General features: G+C 45.5%; 1 protein-coding gene across 2 annotated transcripts; it reads left to right on the top strand.

Annotated features, from left to right (window-relative positions):
* Window positions 1-353: 353 nt before the first annotated feature.
* CDC6 (cell division cycle 6) lies at window positions 354-12,174 on the top strand. 2 transcript variants are annotated; one of them, XM_037129808.2, is made up of 12 exons: window positions 354-463; window positions 1,453-1,643; window positions 2,380-2,661; window positions 2,786-2,985; window positions 3,217-3,392; window positions 3,775-3,881; window positions 5,239-5,378; window positions 6,130-6,230; window positions 7,372-7,436; window positions 9,991-10,193; window positions 10,654-10,794; window positions 11,313-12,174. In XM_037129808.2, exons 2-12 carry the CDS (start codon window positions 1,466-1,468, stop codon window positions 11,400-11,402), a joined length of 1,683 nt encoding a protein of 560 aa, XP_036985703.2. In that variant the 5' UTR covers window positions 354-463; window positions 1,453-1,465; the 3' UTR covers window positions 11,403-12,174. The 2 variants fall into 2 exon arrangements, with proteins under 2 accessions (XP_036985703.2, XP_036985705.2); XM_037129810.2 differs by lacking the exon at window positions 354-463 and adding an exon at window positions 476-639.
* The last annotated feature ends 123 nt before the right edge of the window (window positions 12,175-12,297 follow it).

Here is a 12,297-nt window from a genome sequence, read left to right as displayed (position 1 = left end):
CCCATTAGGATAATGAAAATAGGTAAATGCAGCAGTTAGAAGGGGCAGCCAAATCTTTACAACTCCAAGAGAAAGGCGTAGAAATAAGGGTCTCATGAGGCAAAGACTACATCTCCCGCCAGGCTTTGCGCACAGTTCTTACCCAGAGCCGCTTCCGCCGCTACCCTGTGTCTTTCCCCAGTGGACCCGGATGTAGCTGGGCAATTGAGAGTGGGCGTGGCTCACGAGAGCGCAGGGACTTGGGGCTCTCTTACTGGCTGTGGAGTGGACCAGAAGAGTAAGGTGGGCGTTGGCCAAGACGCGCGGCGCTCTTACGACAGCCAATCAGAAATCTGGCCGGGCTTTGGCGGGAGACCGGAAAGCTAAAACTGTGCAGATTTGGCGCGAGCGCGTCTGGGTTTTACTGCTGTTGGTTTGTTCAGGAACTTGTTTGAGATAATACCTGAAGCCTTGTGCGAGAGAGGTGAGAAGGATCCGGTCGTGAGGCGACGCGGCCTTGTGGCGTGGCTAGGATGGGATTGCACCGGGAGGTCTGGGGTCAAGGGAAGTAGCGGAATTGGGTAGCAAGACCCGCAGGTACCGAGGACGCCCGAGGTGAAGTGAGTGGAGGAGAGCTCAGCTATCGGGAGATCCGGTCCGGTAGGGGAAGGGAAACGTGCGTCCTTGGAGTGGTCTGGCGGCTGCGCTTACGTGAAGGAGCTGAATGTTGTAGGACGAGCTGTTCCGGCGAGGGGTTGAGAGTTGTGTAGAGTGAGGTCTGGGGGGATGGGGGCTGTAAACGTGGGAGGTTGCTGGGCGAAGCTGGTGACAAAGCTATACCCGAACCTGGGGTGACTGAATTTAGAAGTAGTTAGAAATCACTCAAGATAAACTTAACTGCATCGCTCAAGTGAGAAAGAACTTGGAGACAGAGTGCCTGGTTTGCTGGAACTTTGGCCTCTGTGCCTCTCAGTTTTCTCACTTTGAAGATCATTTTAATCACATTAACTCCTCGAAGGTAGCTGTAAAACTTAGATGAAGCAGTACCCAAAATAAATATTTACAACAGCTTCTTTTTTTTTAACATTTTATTTATTTTTTGAGAAAGGGGAAGGGAAGGAGAAAGTGGGAGAGAAATATCAATGTACGGTTGCCTCTTATTTGTCCCCTGCGGGGAACTGGCCTGCAACCCAGGCATGTGCCCTGACTGGGAATCGAACCGCGATACTCTGGTTCGCAGGCCCACGCTCAATCCACTGAGCTACGCCAGCCAGGGCCTACAACAGATTCTTAAACGTAGTTGATAGACAGTTTTCACCATTACTGCGTAGATTTGGATGGGAAGTAGAACTGAATGAATGCTGAAATACTGTTATAACATAATTTGCTTATGAAATAGGTGTCGGTCGTCGGTATAAATTCCATGTTAGTAGCTACTTTTCCTTCAGGTCCTGTTCTCTCTTTCGTGTCCAGCTGTGTTGCCGTCATGCCTCAAACCCGATCCCAGTCCCAGGCTACAATCAGTTTTCCAAAAAAGAAGCTGTCCCGAACATTGGACAAAGCTAAGAACTCTCATGACACCAAACTAGAACTGACAAGCGTCCAGGCCATACCCCGTTCTCCTGGTTTAAAGAGTCAACCTCTCAGCCCCAGAAAACGTCTGGGTAAGTTATCCATTGTACAATATTAGTATTTTGACTGGTAGCCCTTGACCTCTCTTTATTCAACAATAAGATGCATTTGAAGCAACTAAGTTCTGTTAAGACCACTCACTGTATTCACCTTGGTTATTTTCAGGATGGTTGCTAAGTTCTCACTGAACTTCAGAGTTAAAATCACTTTCTGGAATGTTGAGTAGGTCTGATCTTCAGTTCCTTAACTGAACTTCGTTCTGTCAGTATTTTAAATGACCTCTCATTGAGCTGTACTGTATATTATTTTGAAATTTGCCTTAATAGTGGTGAACTTAAAGACACAGGTGACATTCTTGTTTTAAATCGGTAGTCGGTAATCCCTTCCTGTGTTATATAATTTGTTTTTAACGCAGGGTGATTGGGCAGTGTTTGGAGACATTTTTGGTTGTTACAACTGAGAGGGCTCCAGTGGCATAGCGGAAAAAGGCCAGGGATGCTGCAAAACACTGCACTCGGTTGAGAAACCCTGTTTTGGAACCATCTTTGACCTTGATCCCACTAAAACCCAGTGGCTTTCTCCCAGATGGTAGTAAGATTCAGTGGTGCCCTCTGGTGGCCAGTACTTGCTTCTAAAATGAGAGGCATTTTATTGTGGTGGCTTTGCGGTGGAAATTCACCTGTTTCTGGGGGAGGCTGAGATTTTTTTACAAAGCCTTTTACTGACCACTGCCACGAATGACCATGTTTTGGTTTTAACATGCGTCAGGTGATGACAACCAGTGCAACACTCCCCATTTACCGCCGTGTTCTCCGCCAAAGCTGGGCAAGAAGGAGAATGGCCCCCCACGCTCACACACACCTAAGGGACGCAGATTGGTATTTGACAATCAGCTGACGGGTAAGTCTTCTAGCAAAAGAGAACGAGCCAGAGTTCACCAAAACAAAAAGTGCTCCTCGGTCCCTAAAGGTCAAGACATCACAACAAATTCTGAGCAGAGATGGCCAGTGGAGAAAGAATCTACATGCATGAGGCTGTTCAAGCAAGAAGGTTTGTTCTTACACAGCAGTTGTTAATGCAACCTTGTAAACAAGGCCGTTAACTCCAAACGAAACCCGTTGGGTCTTCTCAGTCACCTCTGTTGTGTCTAATTGTCCTTTCGTGTCTGGCACAGGCACTTGCTACCAGCAGGCAAAGCTGGTCCTGAATACAGCTGTCCCTGATCGGCTGCCTGCCAGGGAAAAGGAGATGGATGTCATCAGGAATTTCCTGAGGGAACACATCTGTGGGCGGAAGGCTGGGAGTCTTTATCTTTCTGGTGCTCCTGGAACTGGAAAAACTGCCTGCTTAAGCCGAATTCTGCAAGACCTCAAGGTACTTTGAGAATCTGAATTATGATGCTCTTGCCAAAATGACCATTATTAAGGGTTAAGAAACAGTGGCGGTCTTAGGTGCAGTTTTCTCCCAGAAAGATGTTTTAAGTTTCATTGTCTAAGTCTTTCTAAATGAAAGTCTTGTATACTGTTAACTCCTCAAAGACACTTCAGGTTCCATCAAATCTTTATCTGTGGCCAAAATAACTCTTCTATGTTTGCATTTTTCTAGGAAGAACTGAAAGGTTTTAAAACTATCATGCTGAATTGCATGTCCTTGAGGAGTGCCCAGGCTGTATTCCTAGCTATTGCTCAGGAAATTTGCCCGGAAGGAGCATCCAGGCCAGCTGGGAAGGACGTGATGAGGAAACTGGAAAACCATCTGACTGCAGAGAAGGGCCCCATGGTGTAAGTACTGGTCTGTGGAAGTCTTCAAGATCTGTTACCCTCAAACTCCCATTTTAATCTCTTCATCGGTTTGCTCATAAAAGAAGTTTTCCTGTATTTGCTCTATGAGAGGTAGTTACATAAGCTTAAAGGGAACGGGGAAAGGAAAATGATACCTTCTAATTTTAAATTGGAAAACTGTTTTTAAAGGAATTTCTCGAAAAACCTAAATGCTACTTTTTTGTGATGGTGGAGGGGGGATCATTTGTAACAGTGACTGAAGATAGGACAAATTATGATCTTTAAACTGGTCTCGCTGTAGGACCTCGAGTCATCCCAGACCAAACAGATTGGAGAGTTAAGAAGGTGAACGTGGATACTAATTGTTTCTCTTTCTATGTAGCGTGTTGGTGTTGGACGAGGTGGATCAGCTGGACAGCAGAGGGCAGGATGTGTTATACACACTGTTCGAATGGCCCTGGCTGAACGATTCCCGACTGGTGCTGATTGGTTAGTGCTCAACTCTTACTGTTACGTGGTTATTCTAAAGAATTCCTTTTTTTTTTTTTTTTTTTTAATTTCTTGCCCTGGCTGGTGTGGCTTAATTGATTGAGCGCCGGCCTGTGAACTGAAAGGTCACTGGTTCAGTTCCCAGTCAGGGCACATGCCTGGGTTTCGGGCCAGGTCCCCAGCTCCAGACGTGTGAGAGGCAACTATTTCTCACACGATGACATTTCTCTCCCTCTCTGTCTCCTTCCCTTCCCCACTCTGTAAAAATAAATAAATAAAATCTTTAAATTTATTTTCTTTTATGTATTGATTCAAAGAAATGAAAGAGAGAGAGAGAGAAACATCAATTTGTTGTTCCACTTATTTATGCTTTCATTGGTTGGTTCTTGTATGTGCCCTGACTGGAGAGCGAATCTGCAACCTTGGCAAATGGGGTTGATATTCTAACCAACTGAGCTACCCAGCCAGGACAAGAACTCTTTTTTAATCTCTTTAGCCAATTTGTCACCTATTTATTTTATTTATTTATTTAGAGAGGGGGGAAGGGAAGGAGAAAGAGTGGGAGAGAAACATCAATGTGTGGCTGCCTCTCATGTGTCCCCTACTGGGGACTTGGCCTGCGACCCAGGTATGTGCCCTGGCTGGGAATCAAACCGGCGACCCTTTGCTTTATAGGCCCGTGCTCAATCCACTGAGCTACACCAGCCAGGGCATCACCTATTTATTTTAAACCAGCATGCTGCTTTCTTACCAAAATAAGAAAGTAGCAGTAAAATAATAGTAATTTTAATCTAAGGAAAATCAGTTTTAAGCCCTGGCTGGTGTGGCTCAGTAGATTGAGTGCCGACCTGTGAACCAAAGAGTCACCGGTTCTATTTCTAGTCAGGGCACATGCCTAGGTCGCGGGCCAGGTCCCCAATAGGGTGTGCATGCAAGGCAACCACACACTGATGTTTGTCTCCCTTTCTTTCTCCCTCCCCTCCCCTTTCTCTAAGAATAAATACATAAAATCTTCAATTAAAAAAAAAGAATTCCAACTCATGTTTAATTATTAAAAAAAGAAAATCAGTTTTAAGTTGGATTAGAAATGAAATAATAACGGCATTTCAGAGACAGTTGATCTTTGGAGTATCTGATTTTGCTCATCAGTGAATAATTGTAACTTAAAAGAGCACTCTGTGATGACTATGTCTCACCTAATGAGTGTTGGGTGGGCAAGGGGGGAGCAACCAGTGGGAAGCAACCATTGGAATTCTGGGTTATACCTGGAAATTTTATTCTGGTTCCGGGTGGTTTATTTTCTTTCTTTTAGGATGAGTTGACCAGTGATGGTTACCGTTCCTTGTCTCCTCCTCAGGTATTGCTAATACCTTGGATCTCACAGACAGAATTCTGCCAAGGCTTCAGGCTAGGGAAAAATGTCAGCCACGGCTGTTGAACTTCCCTCCTTACACCAAAAACCAGATAGCTACTATCTTACAAGATCGACTTCATCAGGTGAGCAACAGCCATTGTGCCAATCCGTGTGTTCCTGGGATCCCCTGTGCTGGGGAAACGTGACAATAGCTCTGAAATATTTTGTTTTGTTGGCATTAGTAAGCCTGGAGTTCCTGTGGGCCATCATGAGAACATTTTTATAAAAATTTTTACCCCATGGCTCCATTTATTGGGTGCCTGAGTGTGGAAATAAAAATGAGAGAGGAATCACTCAAATGCTTCTTTAATAAGGCCTTTCAAAATAGGTCCTATGAAAAACCTCTTTTGAAAATGACTATATAGGTGGGTGTTTTTTTTTAAAGATTTTATTTATTTATCTTTAGAGGGGAAGGGAAGGAGAGAGAGAGAGAAATATCAGTGTATGGTTGCCTCTCGTGTGTCCCCTGCTGGGAACTGGCCTGCAACCCAGGCGTGTGCCCTGACTGGGAATCAAACCGCGGTTGTTTGGTTTGCGGGCCCGCGCTCATTCCACTGAGCTATGCCACCCAGGGCTGAAGATAACTAAATAGGTTTTCATTTAGATTTGCTAATTTGCTTTTCTTCCCCCATATATGAATCTCTACTACATTCCTGAAAAGTACTTAAGTGTGTAATCTCCATTTACTTAGGAGCAGAAAGGGCATTTCTTAGACCCTAATGGGTGGCCAATCAAGTTTTAGATTTAAGTGTGAAAATATTTACCTCGGGATCTAAATTAAAGAGAGGGGGAATCTTCCAGTTCAGACCTTCACCTTCTGTGTCTTGTCCAAAGGTGTGTAGAGAGCAGATTCTGGACAGTGCCGCCATTCAGTTCTGTGCCCGCAAAGTCTCTGCTCTTTCGGGAGACGTTCGCAAAGCACTGGATGTTTGTAGGTGAGTTATGGCCCTGTTGGCTGCTTTTATTAAAAAAAAGAAATGCTCTTTAATTGTCTCCTGTAACTCAACTGAATGTGGCTTAAGAGGCTCTATTCTGCCACTTTTTATGTTCAGAAAAGAGGACTTGTTTCTCAGTGGGGAGTTCTGCTTTTCCACCGTGTTAATGTCTGAAACATTACCAGTCCATTACCTACAGAGGGAGGAACAAATGAGATGTTGCTGGCACTCCCTGTGGTGATTATAGATTGGTTAATTACATTTGTATTAAAAAAGACTTCAGTTTACTTTTCCATTAGCTGATCTCAAGCAGGTTTATTTATGGACCTGAACCATCTTTGCCTTTAGACATTTTTTTCCTCCCTTTGGTTTTTGTGAGCACCCCTTCCTTCGGTTGGTGGTCCCCACAGCCATGCTCCAGACCCCTCTCCCTTCCCATCCCCCTTCCCTCCTGCTGGGGAAAGCCTCTGTGCTGACTGATGAAATTCCTTCCTTCCCAGTAGGGACACTGGGTCCATTAAGATGATACTCGCTGTGCTGGCCTGCTGGTCCTCCCTCCCCCTACTGCCATGCAGTAGGTCCAGGACAGGCTTACAGCTTCCTGTGGGCAGAGTAGTTTGGAGAGAACGGTGGGAGAGTGCACTCTTCCTGTCACTAGATGCCATGGTACTGGGTGTGAAAGTTTCCCCTGGTCAGCGGACGCCCCCCTTGGGTAGAGACTGCAGCTATGAGCCACGGTCACACAGGCTGGCATGGTGTAGCCCACGCGTGTGCCGTGCATCTGTGCCTGAGGACTCCCCTTTCGGGTCTGGGGTGGCTGCGTCTTGTCAGCTGCCCACACTCTCTCACATTCTCTCACCTACTCCAGACGTTTCCCCTCATCCAGACAGTGGCTACTCATTCAGTGTGCTGACCTGCAGGGCACCCGCAGGAGGGAACTTGGTAGTGCCGAAGTGCTCAGGTTCCCTGGTCTGTGGGTTAGTTCAAGGCCACTATGTCTCCTTTAGCTGAGGCATAACCCAGTTTTGTCTGGGGGGTTTAAAATGATAAAACATGTTTTTTGTTAATATGCAGGTTTTTAAGTTTGGTACGGTGTTTGGTTTGGCTCAGCCTAAATTAATTTTAGAAATATTTTTCACAGGAGAGCTATTGAAATTGTAGAGTCGGATGTCAAAAGCCAGACTATCCTCAAACCACTGTCTGAATGTAAGTAGTTTATCTCCTTCCTGTCTTCCTTTGTAATAGAAGCTTAACTCTTCTGAGGAAAGAGCTAGAAAGGTGTAATGAACATAGTTAAATCCATTTTTTGTGTGTGTGTCTGTGGTCTCTTTTGTCGGCTTTATTTCCATTGTGCCTGCCAGTACTGTAGTCGGTGCGTTACTGGAAATGTGTTCCCCCCCGGGTGTTACATAAATGGTGGGGGCAGAGTAAGTTTTCTTTCCAAGCTCTAGGAATGAAAACTGTAAACAATAAGGTCTGATCAGCTTCTCTCTGAGTGCTTCGGTCGTATGCAGTTCAGTTCTCAACCCGGTCAATGACAGGCAGACCGTGAAAGAACTCAAAAGAACTGAGTTCAATGTGGAGTATCTCAAGCCTTTAAACCAGTCTAGGAGGGTGGAGACGTAGAGGTGATGTGGCCGCAGTGAACGGCAGGCTGTTACAAAGTTGCAAAGATTCATGTTCCTTCCCTCAGCCTTGTTCTTGTAGCTATGGCAGTCATGAAATGGCCATGAACTACGTACCTCCTCCGTGTTGAATGTCCAGTGTTAATCTCTAGCAACAGGAACGGTCAGATTTGATTGTTTCTTCCTTCGCTCCTGCACTGGTTGGAAACTTTTAAAATTGTTTCTAGCACTGTGGTTCCACAGAGAATACTTTCTATTTTTCGTTACCTTGTTAAGAGAAAGTTAATAAAAATACTTCAGAAGTAGCCAAACTTAGTGCTTCAGATGATGGTAGGTAGGTGATACATGCCAGTGCATAGACTAGATGCTGGTTTCTACTCCGCTTTTCAGAGTCTTCCCTTTTCCCCACTACCAAGTAATACTTATCATGGGTGTATCAGTGACCCTGTGTGCACCACCGGTGTACACATGTAGCTAAAAGAGGTTATAAGTTCCTGGTATAAATTATTAGATTATTCCTGTCTTCTGACTTCTGCTATATGTGATCAGCTTTTTTTTTTTTTTTCTTTTATTGATTCTAGAGAGGGGAAGAAAGGGAGAAAGAGAAGGAGAGAAACATTCATCGGTAGCCTCTTGCATGTGCCCTGGCTGGGCACAGAACCTGCTACCCAGGCATGTGCCCTGACTGGGAATCGAGCCCTTGACCTTTCAGTTTTCAGGATAACACCCAACCAACTGAGCCACACTGGCCAGAGCTGCGATTAGCTTTTCATGGCTCTAGAAAGCTATGGGGAGACTGATTTGAACTATATACAGAGTGGAGCAAAAGTAGCTTTACATTTGTTGGTGTAGAAAATAATATCGTAATTAATAAAGGATAATACAAGAATAGCCCCTTGCTGTGTGGCTCAGTGGACTGAGTGCGGGCCTGCCAACCAAAGGGTCACCGGTTCGATTTTCTGGCAGGGCACATGCCTGGGTTGCAGGCCAGGTCCCCGGCAGGGGACACGTGAGAGGCAACCACACATTGATGTCTCTCTCCCTCTTTCTCCCTCCCTTCCCCTCTCTCTAAAAATAAATAAAATCTCTTTAAAAATACAAAAATAATAATAATACAAAAATAAACTGTAAACCTACTTCTGCCCCACCTTGTATATGAAGACACTTTCTAATAAGTAGCACGAGCTGGGCCTTTCTGACACATGGCAGGCTCCCAGCACCGAAGACACTCAGATGAAAGTTGTTACTTAGATGACCACTTGTTAGGGCAGTTTCAGAGGGGACTCAGCCATGGGGGTGGGAGCAAGAATAGGCCTCTGGGTTCCTTTCGACCTTAAGATTCTGCTACTTGATCTGCGATCTCCAGTTTTGCTCCCACTGTTAGTCCCCGGCAGCGTCCTGTTTGCTGCAATAAAATAGAAGCAAGTGACAACTGCACGTGATCTCAGGAAGTAACTTTAGGCAAAGGATGTTGCAGAGTGAGTCCCTCCACTCCCCCAGTTGGCCCGTCATCCGGACAATGAGGCCATAGTCCCCTGCAGCTGGTTGGCCGTCTCCCAGCCTCCGCCTCGGCGGTGGCACTATCTGCGGAGATACCCAGTGACGTCGTCCCCAGCGTTGCCCTGCTTCAGATCAGTGTGAGCCGGTGACCCAAACATCAGAGGTCATCTGCAGAGGCTGTCCTAGCCACTCATTTGGTTCAACGTATTGGGTGGTTTCTCCAACTTTTTTCTTCCTTTTTCACTTACTGGGCATCTTTGTCGCCTTTGTTTCACGGTTCTGTTCTGCACCTTTGGAATTAGCCACTTTCAAGGCAGGATACGGTAGTTCCCTGGCCCTTATTCATTCATGACGTGGATTTTTGTCTCGGAAGTTGTGCTCCACAGGGAGAAATGGCTCACCATTCTGCCCAGAACAGGGACGGCCCTCCCCTCCGAGTTATCCCACGCAGTTCTGGGCCCTTCCTGGGAACAGTGCTGCCCGTCATTCTTTCCTTCCCAGCTGCAGAGCGGGGACCTCCGCTTTGCCAAGTGCATGACCGCACTTGCGTTTTCTTCATCTAAAACTTAGTATCGTCTGTCCCAATACACAGAATTTTTAAAAATCTAATTAGGCCTGATTTATTTATTTTACAGGTAAATTGTCCTCTGAGTCACCGGTTCCCAAGCGGGTCAGTCTTAGTCACATATCCCAAGTCATTTCAGAAGTTGATGGAAACAGAATGGCTTTGATCCAGGAGGGAGCACAAGATTCCTTCCCTGTTCAGCAGAAGATCTTGGTCTGCTCTTTGCTGCTCCTGACCCGGCAGTTGAAAAGCAAAGAGGTCACTCTGGGGAAGGTGAGTTGGGCATGTCAGCAGATGGAGCTGGGAGAGAGATGGGAATCTACTTGGCAGTTTGTGTGTGTGTGTGTGTGTGTGTGTGTGTTTTAGAGATAGAGGAGAAAGGAGGGAGAAAGGAAGAGAAACATCAATGGGGGATAGAAACATTAATTGGTTGCCTCCCACACGCCCCCAACTGGGTACCTGGCCAGCAACCCAGGCATATGCCCTGACCGGGAATTGAACCGGGGACCCTTTGGTCTGCAGGCTGGTGCTCAGTCCACTGAGCCACACTAGCCATAGGTGGAGATGTTTTCCAAAAGATGTATTTTGCAGTATCTACAGAATGCCTGTTCAAGAATTTTATTGAACAGAGGGAGAGTTTTTGCAAACCCAGACTCACATTTTTTTTAAGGATTATAAGGTTATAAGAGATATGATGTATAAGCAACATTCGTTTTTCCTTGTTTCCTTCCAGTTGTATGAAGCCTATAGTAACGTCTGTCGCAAACAGCAGGTGGCAGCTGTGGACCAGTCGGAGTGTTTGTCCCTTTCGGAGCTCTTGGAGGCCAGGTGCATTTTAGAATTAAAGAAAAACAAGGAAACTCGATTCACAAAGGTACAACCAACTGCTTTTAACTGTCCCGTTTGGAGAGCTTATTTTATTTAAGATTTTATTTATTTATTTTCTAGAGAAGGGAAGAGAGGGAGAAAGAAGGAGAGTAATAACATTGATGTGCAAGGGATACATTCATTGGTTGCCTCTCACACGTCCCCAGCTGGGGGGCCAGCCTGCAACCCAGACATGTACCTGGACTGGGAATTGAACTGGCGACCTTTGGTTTGCAGGCTGGCACTCAATCCACTGAGCCACACCAGTCAGGGCTGGAGAGCTTATTTTTTGTTAAAGAATTTAAACTGACCTCCATTAGACAAAGTTTGTTTTTTGTCAGGCAGAGTTTAAGATCTGTGAGGATGGGGCTGCATAATGACTGTTTTTTTGGTAGACCATTGAGAAGCAGTCTTGAACTTGCTTGCCCCTTGGGAGAAAAGCTCAATGTGGCAGATTTTTCATGTAATAAAAACTTTGCTTATGGGAGTTCTCCACTGTAAAATGCTTTTCCCCCCTCTTTCCAGGTGTCTTTGAAGATTGAAGAGAAGGAAATAGAGCATGCTCTGAAGGACAAAACTTTAGTTGGCAATATCTTAGCTACTGGATTGCCTTAAATTCTTTTATTCTGTAACTAATACAGGACCCGAAAGTATCCAGTTGGTACTTAAAGAGCTATAAAGTCTTCATTTTAGTACTTTATGTATTCAGATCTGAAAACATATACTACTTACTTTTACTTGAAAATGATCAATTTTAATCGATAGATTCATGGATATTTGCACAGAATAAAACATCTTTGGGTCTTACTATTTTTATGCATTAAAAATGACCAAGTAGACCCTTTTAAGTTATACTTACTACCTGAGCACGCCAGCAGGACCCAGATTTGCGCTGTGAGCTGTGCGTGTGTGCCTCAGTTTCCACACACGCCGGTGCATTTGAAGGATGGCAAGGACTGGAGTCAGGAGAATGGGAAGGGGCGACCCAGGAAAAGAAGCAGGTCCGTGTGGAGATCTGGAGGACACTTTATGGTCATGGGATTTCTTTCATTTTTGGAGTGTCCTGTGTTCACGTTGCAGATGCTCCCACGCTGCCGTGATGTCTTAGAGACTCACTGAGTTTCTTAGGCACTCCCAGGGGAGTGGGGTGGTCAGGAGAATGTGACGCTGCAGACTGTGAATACATTCAAGTTGCATTCTTGGTTTTTTCGAGCGATCACATTTCCAGAGAGCTCCAACTTCCAGAAGGCGATGTTGAAAATTCCTCCCACAGTCTCACTGCCCTCACATGAAGCTACTTGTCTCAAGATGCCTTAGTTTGGGCTTGGCTTTTTTACCTAATCTCCTATTTTTCTGGTCTTGCGAGATAAACGGATTCATATGGTTACTCAAAGTCTCCCTTTTTCTGGGTTTGGTTTCTAGTGGCATACAAATGGTGATTCGTGATGGGGACACCAGAGGGCGCTATGACAACACTGACTGCCTTGAAAGTGCAGGGGCAGTTTTGCGG

The sequence above is a fragment of the Artibeus jamaicensis genome, unplaced genomic scaffold (assembly GCF_021234435.1).
Source record: "Artibeus jamaicensis isolate MK-2021 breed Jamaican fruit bat unplaced genomic scaffold, CSHL_Jam_final contig_1998, whole genome shotgun sequence".
Lineage (NCBI taxonomy): Eukaryota > Metazoa > Chordata > Mammalia > Chiroptera > Phyllostomidae > Artibeus > Artibeus jamaicensis.
Note: the sequence above shows the minus strand (reverse complement) of the source record. Positions and strands in the feature narration are given on the sequence as shown.